General features: G+C 36.1%; 1 protein-coding gene across 2 annotated transcripts in view; it reads left to right on the top strand.

The window, feature by feature from the left end:
• The window catches only part of MED14 (mediator complex subunit 14), a 65,112-nt gene that overhangs the window by 18,265 nt on the left and 34,484 nt on the right, over nt 1–12,363 (top strand). For both annotated transcript variants that reach the window (XM_041740842.1, XM_041740841.1), the window contains exons 11-13: nt 5,931–6,056; nt 7,402–7,480; nt 11,527–11,686. In XM_041740842.1, the coding sequence (XP_041596776.1) occupies nt 5,931–6,056; nt 7,402–7,480; nt 11,527–11,686 (365 nt within the window). The remainder of the gene's footprint in view (nt 1–5,930; nt 6,057–7,401; nt 7,481–11,526; nt 11,687–12,363) is intronic.

Below are 12,363 nucleotides of genomic sequence, written 5' to 3'. Positions count from 1 at the left end.
AAAAATCTTCTAAGTTTAGAGCTTTGGGGACAATCCTTTAGAGAACCAGTGCTCTCATTCTAGAAATAGTTTCACAGTATCATAATGACCATAGGCACTATCCCTACCCCAGTTGTTTTTGGTTGTGATCACCTCATGTCCACAGTGAACAGCCTTCAATTAAGTGAGCTGATGTATGGAAAGTGCCATAAAAATATCATGTCTTTAATAGCTCTAGTAGCAAAGGTACTGACTTTCATCCTCACAGAGCCCAACTCAGTCCATTCTACTTAAGCAATTTCTTTGGTACCACTTTGATGAATTAAGTAGAAATACTGCCTGAAGGAAAGACCATCAGGAAAATAAATTTGTATTTCGAATACAGTAGTCATTCAAAGAAAGCAAAAGAGACAAAAGTGTAGAAGAAAGTCTGAGCCAAACTAAAGATTAAAGGGAAGGGCAGCTTAACTTCACAAAAATGCAAATATAGGCCTTAAAAAAATAAAGAGTATGATAGACATCTGATGTATGCAGTGGTTAAATCTATTGAGGGGGGCATGTCCACTAGCCCCATAAGGGCTTAACGATTTATCAGGTTTTAGTGATTTTAATTTAATTATAAGATGCAGTGTAAGTCCTCATCCTCTCCTCCCTTTTAATCCCTCAAACAAGGATGTTAAATCCTGGCCTTAAGATTTCTTTGTGATTGGAAAGTATAATCAAAACTTTCATTGGGGTTAGAAAGCATGCATAACCCCCCCCCCCCCGTTTTGTTCTTTTTTAATAGTAGTTTTGAGATAAAATTCACATACATTCACTTGTTCAGTGGTTTCTAACATACTCAGAGTTGTACAACTAGCTCCACAATCTAATTTTAGAACATTTTAATCATTTCTAAAAAAAAACTATGCATTAGCAGTCACTCCCCCATTCATCCCTCCCCTCAGCCCCTGGCAACCACTAGTCTACTTTCTACCTCTGTAGCATTGTCTATTCTGGACATCTCACATAAATGAAATTATATAATGTTTGCTCTTCTGCATATTGTTAGCATAGCCTTTTTAAGGCTTGTGCATGTTAAAGCATGCTTTGGTACTTAATTTTTGTTGTCAAATAATCCATTGTACAGATACACCACATTTTGCTTCTCCATTCATCAGTGATGGGGTCGCATCTGATGTAGTTTTTGGATGTTGATGTGTTTGGTGGGGTCCAGAGCCATCAGCCAAGAAAGAATTCTTGAGATGTCTTTGGTGCAAAGTGGTGATTTTTATTAAAGGATGGGGACAGGACCCGTGGGCAGGAGCTGCTGCCCCAGGATTGTGAGGAGTTATTTATGGTATACTTTGGGGTTGGGGGAAGTAAAGGTGAGGGAAGTTTCAAAAGGATTTTCATATGCAAAAAAGACTCCGGAAACCTAAGACCTTGCCTTTGTCAAACCTAGGTTGTTTTCCCCTCTAGCAAGGCATTAACATTAAGACAGTTGGGAGCTTCCTGGAAGAATGTTCTACTCTGCCTCCTCAAATACTCGTTAGTGGGCTGCAGGTGATTAGGACTTTTGATTTTATTTACATTTCTTTCTGCCTTTGTTTCCCACTGCACTTCCTTTTTCTTTTCCTATGATGAATAACGCTGCTGTGACCATGCTTATACAGGATTTTGTGTGGCTCTGTTTTCATTTCTCTTGTATGTACCTAGTAGTGGAAGGGCTGGGTCACATGGTAACTCTGTTTTACCTTTTTACATGTTTAACACCACCTTATATCCCATCACCAGTAGTGTGTGAGGTTTCCAGTTTCTTCGCACACTTTACCAACACCAGTTACAGTCTTTCGGGTTTCTAGCCATTCTCGTGGGTGTGAACTGGTACCTCGCTATGGTTTTGACTTGCATCTCTGCCTAATGATTCTTGAACATCTTGTCATCTGTCTTCTATTTCATAGTTTTTAGTCTTATGTTTAGATTACATTTTGAGTTAATGTTTGTATGTGGTGTGAAGTAGGGGGTCCAGCTGTGTTCTTTTGTTTGAGGGTGTACAATTCTAGTAACATTTGAAAAAAACAATTTTCCCATTTAATTATCTTGGCACCCTTGTAAAGAAGATTTTTAAGGATTTTTGCAATCTTAATTTTTTTTTTATTTCTAACTTTTCAAAATAGTAAAATTCTAAAATTCACTTGTTGGGATTACAGAAAATCAAGGTTTATGATCTTTTGACAGGCTTGTTTACTTTTTTTTTTAAGATTTTATTTATTCATGACAGAGAGAGAGAGAGAGAGAGAGACAGGCAGAGATAAAGGCTGGGGGAGAAGCAGGCTCCCTACAAGGATCCCAATGTGGGACTTGATCCTGGGTACCAGGATCATGCCCTGGGCACCAGGATCACACCCTGGGCCAAAGGCGGAAAGAAGTTCAACTGCTGAGCCACCCCGGCGTACCAACTCTGTTTTACTTTAATATCATCCGTAAGCAACTCTTAGTTGTAGTAAGTAAAAAGCTTAGTATGATTGCCCAGGGGATATTTAAATTAATTTGAAAAATAGACTAACCAAGTTTTTATATAAGAATAGTTTTGTGTCTTGTTAATATGCAACAAGTCAGAAAGATTTTTCATCAGTGCCATTTTGTAGAGATTTCACTGGTTGGGCAGCCAGAAGGTCTGAGTTGAGGTGCATGCTCTTGAACAGTAGTATTTTTTGGGTACCATTCTCATCTGTAACTCAAAGATGTTTAGTCCAGGCTTTTCCTAGATCTCTAACTCTAGTGGGAGTGTGTGCTCCAGCAGTGGTTTTCATGTTCCAGGTGTTTGTAGAGTTCTGGATGTGAGAGAAGGGTGCTTTGGAGACTGTACTGTGTTTTGGAGGAGAGATAGGTACTTGCATGTGGGGTTGGGCCCCTCAGACCTGCTTTAATCAGAACAGTTCTGGAAATGAGGACTTGCTGTAGGAGAGGGCCTACTGGTCCACCATTTTATGACATATGTTTAAACTTGTTTTTAAATTCCTGTTCATGCATTTGTATATTTCCTGTAGTCTTACCTGATCCCTTTTGTGATGGGAAAGCATGCTTTAGTCAGATCCTTTACTAGGACAAAGGGCTATTCGTGGAATCCTTTAGTGCAATCACCCTTAAATCACATGGCTTTTTTTCCCACTCCTCACTGGTATAAGCCAGGGAAATGAGTAGCTTGGACAAGGGAGCATTTCAAGGGAGGGCTGGGGGGATGTACAGACAGCAGGTTTTGGCCAGGCTAGATGGCAGTGTGTGATTTCGTGGGAATGGGAACATCTCCAGAGAGAGTAGGCAGAACTTTAGAGAGAAGGTCAAAAAAGGCAGTGCAAGGCACTTAAATGTCACTTGCCAGTTGGCCCATTTATTTGCAGCATTCCTGTCTCTTGAAAGCCAGGGGAGTCTCCCTTGTGTTGTGGAGAATCAGGGTATCTAGGGCAGTTTGGAAGCTGTGAACCACATGCAGCTCTTCCTAATTGGGCTTAATTGCCTCTCTTTAGTCTTCACATTTTATATTACTCTGTACTTGTCCATTCCTCATCTGGTCCTCAATAAATAGAAGATTTCTATATTACTGCTGCAGGAAAAAGTGGTGTACTATCCTGTCATCTTGCACAGCCTTTAATTCCCTTTCTATATTTTATTTGTAAATTTTGCTCTTTTTAGATACCTTCAAACCAGTTGCCTTTAAATGCTTAGGGCCTTATATATTTTCTTTTTTTTTTTTTTTAATATTTTCTGTAAAGAAAATTAGGACATTGGCCATTATTAGGGATACACATAAAAGTGTTTTTTACCTTTTGACTGTGCTTTCTAGATTCTTCTCTGATGCCCTGTCTTTTCAAAAATATTCAATTTTTATCATTACATTGAAATTATAATCGTTATCCCAATTGTCAGAATTAGTTTTACACCATTGCTACACTTTAAAAATGACTTTGCTAGAGAAAGACAATTATCCTATGATCTCATGCATGGAATTTAAGAAACAAAACAGAGGATCATAAGGGAAGGGAGGGAAAAATTAAACAAAATGAAATCAGAGAGGGAGACAGACCATAAGAGACTCTTAATCACAGAAACCAAACTCAGGGTTACTGGAAGGGAGGTGGATGGGGAGGGGCAGGGTAACTGGCTGATGGGCATTAAGGAGGGCATGTGACATAATGAGCTCTGGGTGTGGGTGTTACAAGACTGATGAATCACTGAACTCTACCTCTGAAACTAATAATACACTGTATGTTAATTAATTGAATTTGAATTAAAAAAAATGATTTTGCTTTAAAGAATATGTTCCTACTCCATTAAGAATTACAATAGTTAAAATTGTGTTAAAAATCAGTAATTTTGCTTCAAATCTGTAAGCACTGTTTATTAACATAGTGAATTCAGCAAAACATAATTTGAACTAATTTGTCACATTGCTCTGAATTATAAAATACTGTAAAAGAAATTTCTGTTTGTACCTTTTTGTTCTTCTGTGTTTGTTTTAGGTGATAGTTCTGCTGGCTCTGTATGTTAAACATCTCTTTGCAAATATGTAGTAATCTACTTGAAAGCAGTTTGTTTTCATCTGATTAAATATGTCTCCTATTTTTTGGCTTTATTAACTTGTTTGATAATTTCTTTGTATAGATAGCACTAATGGTAACTTCACCCATTTTAATTATTGTGCAAATTCCTAATAAGAGGTTTTGGTTTGTTTCTTTGATTCATAAAGGACTATAGGAAATGCACATTGTTGAGCACTTTGCTTTTTAAAGCACCTTTATAAACTTGTCATTTCTTCCTCCTAAGGATCCATGGCATGGACAGGAAGATGTTATTATTCTTGTTTAACAGAGTAGCACAGAGAAGTCACACCTGGTGAAAGGCTGGGCCTCCATTACCACTCTCCTCACTGCCTGCTTTTTCTTCTGTGCCATAGCGTTAGAGGAATGTGGTAACTAGAAGAGCATATTCCTTTTATAATTCCTCAATCTGATCAGCACAGGCTGTGCTTTCAGTACTTTGCTCCTTTACTCAGTTTTGTTACCCCAGTTTGTAGGATTAAGGGAAGAGTTAATTGGGCCTGGTGGAAATACTATGAACCTCTAGAAGAAGTATACTTGCAGCTTTGGGAATTGGTGTTTAACAATTGCTTGCTTTTATTTCATCTGTGACTTGAAAATAAGGTTACATAAATAACTGGAAAATTTTTTTTTTCCTAAATAAGCAATGCTTAGTGGTTTTCAAGTGTGTGTGTGTGTGTGTGTGTGTGTGTGTGTGTTTTAATTTAACACATGAGCCCTAATTGCCAGAAAATCTCTGCTTATGAAGAATGGCATTGAAAATATTGAGGCTGTAGATGAAATTTATTGTATTTACCAAACAATTTTCTTCCCACTATATCAAAATGAAAATCCTTAAAAACTAATTTACTAGTAATTACTGAATGAAGGTAAACTAGAACTCAGCTCACTGCTGAAGTTTATGTTTTCACGAGCTCTTCTAATCTTTTTTTTTTTTTTTTTAAGATTTTATTTATTCATGAAAGATACAGAGAGAGAGGCAGAGAGACTCAGGCAAAGGGAGAAGCAGGCTTCACGCAGGGAGCCCGATGCAGTACTGGATCCTGGGACTCGAGGATCATGCCCTGAGCCAAAGGCAGATGCCCAACCACTGAGCTACCCAGCCATCCCTCTTTTAACCTTTTTTAAAAGACTCGGGATTTTTTTTACTGTAGTATTTGAGAGGGGTATGTTTGTTTCAAGTCCCCTTGAGGAATACATTCTTCCTTTTGAGCTTCTAAATTGACATAATAGTACTATTCCAATTTTGCAAAGTCATATTTTTCCTCTGACATTCAGGATTGTTTGATCGTTTGTTTCTACTCATTGAGAAATAATTTTTTCTGGAAAACATTCAGATAGAAATATAATCTTTTATTCTTAACCATTCAGCTTCCATAGAGACTGCGCTTCCGGCTCTTGTTGTTCCCATTTTGGAGCCCTGCGGTAATTCTGAGTGTCTACACATTTTCGTAGACTTGCATTCTGGAATGTTTCAATTGATGCTTTACGGACTTGGTAAGTTACTTAATGATATAGTCACTTAGCATAAGGAAAAACATTTTAACAAAAGTACACTAAAGTGTTTCTGCCATTAGGTATTGGAGGGGGTAGTATCAGTAGTACAGAAAGTAGATGTGAAAGGAAGAACTCTAGCTGATGTCTATTCCTTGGGGCCAATTTTAAGCCTACTTTGGATTTTCTTGTATAATATTAAACTTCCCAATATGAAGTTCATTCATGTTTCTCTTATGTAAAAGTAATAAGATTAATGGCTGGTGGTTTTTAGATTAACAATACTGCCACTAGTAGTTGGGTGACATGGAATGACTACTGGGGATTCTGATGTCACTCATGACTGCCGAACAGGTTTTTGACCGTGTAAACATATAAAAGATGACTTGGGGTACAGAATCCTGGAGAACAGGAGGTTTTTTCTTGGTCTAAACACAGTAGACAATCACAATTTTGGAGTTTGGAAGTCAAGATCAGGTTGCCGGCATGGTTGAGTTATGGTGAGGGCTCTGTTCCTGACTTGGAGGCTAGGCTTGCTCTCTGTCATCACATGGCAAAAAGGAGAGAGAGCAAGCTCTCTGGTGCCTCTTATAAGAACACCAATAACATCATGACCTCAGTCCTACCCTCATGACTTTGTCTTAACCTTATTATCTCCCAAAGACCCCACCTCTAAATACCATCACATTAGGAGTTTAGGGCTTCAACATACAAATTTTGGAGGGCACAGTTTAATCCATAGTCATGCTGTTCTAATTTTCTCTATACTTTTTTCTTTAGTTGAAATCATTTTATATTGTTTTTTGTGTGGCATGCTATTACAGCATTTTTTTAGTCATTAAAAAGTCTAATAAGTGATGTTTAGCAAGCTTAACTTAAGCCAACAGCTCTTACTTATGCCAGAAATCATTTGTGTTTAATGAATAAACATTTTAATGGAGTTTTATAGTTTTTGCATTTTTAAGGTTCTAAGTTTAGTAATCCAAGGAATTTGAAATACATGTAAGGGAAAAATAATTAACTATACCAAGAGTTTTGGGAATTAAAATGTAGGCAAAGAATTCATATATTGATAATATGAATAATATGATAATCATATATTTGTTACTTGTTCTTCCCACTAGTCTGCTTTTGCTATTAATTAGTTGTCTTAACTATAACTCTCTAAGTGTTAAAGAGGCTAAACAAATTAGGTTGATTTCTGCCTAGTGATACATTTAATTGAGGTTTTCTCTGACTTAAAAATGACACTACTTTCTGCATAAAACAATAATTCTCATTTAAGTTTTGGCCTACCTATTTTGTGCCTCGTGTAAGCAACGAATTAATGAAGTGCTATATTCTATAGACCAGGCCACGCTGGATGACATGGAGAAGTCTGTGAATGATGATATGAAACGAATTATTCCTTGGATTCAACAACTGAAGTAAGCTTATTTATTTAGCTCAAGACTAAAAATGGAATGTTATTTTGACATGATATATTTTCTTCTCTATCATTACTCTTGGTCAGTCACTGTCCTTAATGTTTATGACATGAAACTTGAGCACCTTCTGGTATTTGGAATCAAAATTCTTTTGGAATAGGGCCAAGGTGGCAGTGTTTTGTATCCAGTTCCCCTCTAGAGCAAATATAGGTATGAAGGGCATGACACTCCACTCTTCATTCCTTGCCATATTTCCTGCTATAAAAGCACTGTACAAATCACTCAAACAATGAATTTTATTGAATCTGATATTCTCTGCGATAGAGTCTTACTTGTTCTTACCCATGATAATCTCCATGGTATGAATCTACCAGCTGACACTTCCAAAATAGTTATTTCTGCTTCTCTAATGCTGTCATTCAATACCATCTCAGAATCTTTTGAATGCTTCATACTGTTAAACTAAAGAACATTGAAAACGGAGCTAGAGATAATTCTGTGAGGTTTCATTACTATCATGGTACACAGAGGTACCATTATGGCAACTCTAACAAAGTCTCTTTTAAAATTAATAAAACAAAATTCCAAGGGATAAAAATAAATTTCAGAGATCAAAACCCAAACTGGCAAATAGAGAACTGGGAGGGTTAGACTGTTCACAGAGATCTGTTGATTTTGTGATCTACCCTATCCCTTCTCCTTTTGCCAGTTTGAGTTGTGTAAATATTTGAAGAATTCAGTATAATCAAGTAATGTTTTCACTAACAGGACATGATTTTTAATGCCAGTAGATAGATAATGTTTTGTGAGCCTCCTTTTGAACCGCTGCTTAGTTTAACTGTATATGAAAAATGATAATCAGGGACGCCTGGGTGGCTCAGTGGTTGAGCATCTTCCTTCTGCCCAGGGCGTGATCCCTGGGGTCTTGGAATCGAGTCCCACGTGAGTCCCATATTGGGCTCCCTGCATGGAACCTGCTTCTCTCTCTGCCTGTGTCTCTGCCTCTCTCTCTCTCTCATGAATAAATAAATAAAATTCTAAAAAATGATAATCATTCTGGGTAATACATTCCAGAATTTTTAGCGATTTAGCATTTTTTTGTGTATTTGGCTAAACAAATAAGGTTTAAATACTTAAATGCTTAGTAACTCACATCTTGCATAATTTGAGGATATCTGGCAGTCCAGCTAGCAGAAATATAATCTAAAACCAGAAGGCTAAGTCTCCAAAGCCTTAAACTTATCAAATATGTCTCTGTACTTAAACACATAATTTCTAAAAAAGATCTGTTCGTTATCACTTACAGTAGTGCTTCTCAGATGATCTTTGGTGGACGACCAGTTTATTCCTAATCTTTCATGGGACATTAATGTTTTTGAAATAATTTTATTGAAGTATAATTTCTGTGCCATAAAATTACCCATTTTAAGTGTATGATTCAATGACTTGTAAATTTACTGAGTTTTGCAGCCATAACCACAATCCAGTTTTCAGGTATTTGGAACATTTTCATCACTTCAAAAAGGTGTTCATTTACAGTTAACCCCATTCTCAGCCTCAGCCCCAGGCAATTATGAATCTACTTTCTTTTAAGATCTTTTTTTCTGGGCATTTCATATAAATGGAATCAAGACATGTGGTTTGTTGTGACCAGCTTCTTTCACTTAACCATGTTTTGAGGTTCATCCTGGTGTTGTACCAGGTATCAATGCTTAATTTCTTTATGGCTGAATAATACTCCATTATATGGCTATATACCACATTTTGCTTATCCATTCATAAATTGTTAGACACTTGGCTTGTTTCACCTTTTTTTTTTTTTTTTTTTAAGATTTATTAGATAGAGCACGCACATAAGCAGGGGGAGGGGCAGAAGGGGAGAGAGAATCTTTAGGTATTCCCCGCTGAGCAGGAGACTGACTCAGCCTGAGATCATGACCTGAGCCAAAATCAAGAGTTGACCGCTTAACTGACTGAGCCACCCAGGCACCTCTGGGTTGTTTCACTTTTCAGCTATTTTGAATAATGCTGCTTGATATTCATGTGTGAGTCTATGTGTGGACTTAAATTTTCATTCCACTAGGAGTGGAATTGCTGAGTTACACAGTAAATTTATGTTTAACTTTTTGAAGAAACTGCCAAACCAGTTTCCAGAGTAGCTGTGCCATTTTAAAATCACATCTCAGCAGTATTTGAGGATTTCCATTTCCATGAGTCCTTGCCAACATTTATGGTTTTTGACTATAGCCATCCTAGTGAGTATAACGAGGTATCACACTGTTGTTTTCATTTATATTTTTCTAATGACTGATGATGAGTATTCATGTGATTACTTTTCTTAAAACGTGCAATGAAAACATTCTACAAAAAATGAAAAACCATGTGTAACATATAAGTCCCATTTTTTTAAATTGTAAGAACCAACAGAAAAAATTATATCTCAGTAAACATAATCAGAACAAACCGTATAAAACTAAAAAATCTCCACGTTTTTTATTGGAACTGTACATGGGCAGTTAATACAGAAAATTACTCTTAATGCATAGATTTTTTTGTTCCATGAAATCAAAACAAAAAGTCAAGAGTAAAATGGTAATGCTGTATGTGCTTTGAAAAGAGTATCTTGTATTTATAATTTATCTAAATACATTTGTATATATTTAGAATTTATATTGTATTAATGTTGTCTTGTATTTAGAATTTTTAACATGACAAATGAGTTTCTTGCTCATTGTAACTTAATCTAGATTGGAATGATGATGCTAATTACAGGAGACAATGTATATGTTAACTTTTTCTGTTTTTCTTTTAAAAGCATACTTAATAGAGTTATCAGTCTCACAAAGTCTCACATGTTGATTGGACTGGAAGTAGAGATTTGAAAGCAGTTTTAGCAAGTTCAGAATAGTCATTTTTAGCTTTTATCTAAAACGAAGGAAGTACCGTATTTTCAAAATTTGTCTTCATTTCTTCATTTATAGCCAGTTCTAGCAATTGATCCTGTGAAGTTGCAGCTAAATTTAAGTTGTTTTTCACTGGGGAAAAAAAGTGCTTTCTAGACTTTATCCATTTTTGGATAATAGTTGTGACAAACTTCCCTTAAAACATCGTATGTTATGACATGGTTTTACTGCACATGATTAGTACAAAGTTTGTACCACACGCAGTTCGCTACACAAAAGCAACAGCACCCAAACTAGTCATACTCTGTTTAGCAGGGCCAGCCTACTGATTATGAGCTTGGATGTTGTGATAATTGTTACATTGCTATGGAAAGTTTATAAATTTGTATTCTTATTTTCTGTAGTTATTTCATTGTGAATCAGTGAGAGTTTGTAAACCAGTCATTTTATGACATGATTTTACTGCACTGGACTAATACAGTATTTTTTCCATACTTTACACACACACACACACACACACACAGTGTCTAGACTCAAGGATAGCTAATCAAATAAAAGAAGTGAGAGGAGTACTATAAAAAGCATCAAACTGAAATCTGTTGGCTTAACTGAAAGGAGGGAAAGACGATAATTAATAGTTACTGGCACCTGCTAGATAGAACTATCACTTTAAACATACACAGTATAAGAACTGGAACTATATCTCCAGTGATACTGGAAAAATTAGGTAGCTTTATACCTATTTATTCTATTTTGTTTTATAAACACTTCAGATATTTTTTAAAAGATGTTGAGAAAAAAAAATAAAAGATGTTGAGATTAGTTACTGCTGTCTTAATAAACCATAGGAAATCTGTCATCTTCTGTAATACACTGCTACAGTGTCCCAGCCTTAATATTAGTTAATTCTACATTATGACTGAACAGAATCATTCACATAGCAGTTTCAGCTCCTTAAACTACAACTAACTGACCAATGCAAAACTTGAGAAATGATTCATCATTATGGTTGTCTTTTTACTGTTAAGTTTCAGATTAATTGTAACCTTTTAGTGGTCTTCAGTAATGGATTTACAGATCAGTTGCACACAGTTAATCAGAAGAATCTGATTTTGTGATGTGAATTGTCTCCTTTCAATTAAGGTTTTGGCTTGGACAGCAGCGTTGCAAACAATCTATAAAACATCTGCCTACAATAAGCAGTGAAACATTGCAGCTGTCCAATTACTCAACCCATCCTATTGGAAATCTTTCTAAGAATAAGCTGTTCATTAAACTTACCCGTCTTCCACAGTACTACATTGTAAGTATGCAGAGGGGGGGATTTGGGTGATCAAGCTCAGTGATCCTATTACTATTTCACGTGATTTATTGATTAATTAAATTTGCAAATATATTTTATTGGATACTTTAGTGATTCTTAACCTAGGAGGTAGGGATGAGGGAGAGAAGAAAATCATGTGTTTAAGAAATGATACAGTGATCAGGCAGGGTTGGGGAATATAGGGTATATCTTAATCCCTCACCCTCAGATCTTTCCTGTAGCGAGACCTAGTTTCTGCTTGGCGATGAAGCATCTCCTCTATATAGGAGGAAAAACTTTGAAAGCACTACTGTAGATGGTGTGGAGATGTTTTGGTGTCAGATAAACTGTCTTGATTTTAATTTAATGTTAACTTGCATAATATATCCTTTTAAATATGAGTAACTGAAGTAGCTTTATATTCTCCTTAATTGATTAAAGGCACAGACACACACACATATATATAGATATTTTGATTGCATATACCTTTCAGGGCACAGTAAGATCCTTTCTTCTATTTTCACTCTTTCTAGGTGGTTTCTAGTTTGTTTCTTTGAGATCTTTAAATGGTTAAAAGTCGCAAGAATTTGAAATATGAACTCACCCTAAATATATTTCCCTGCTTGTAGGAATTTTCTACATATACCAAGTAGATATTTTTGGCTAAGAATCTAAGA

This window comes from Vulpes lagopus, chromosome X, assembly GCF_018345385.1.
Source record: "Vulpes lagopus strain Blue_001 chromosome X, ASM1834538v1, whole genome shotgun sequence".
In the NCBI taxonomy this organism is placed as follows: Eukaryota; Metazoa; Chordata; class Mammalia; order Carnivora; family Canidae; genus Vulpes; species Vulpes lagopus.
This window is presented reverse-complemented; position numbering and strand designations above follow the sequence as displayed.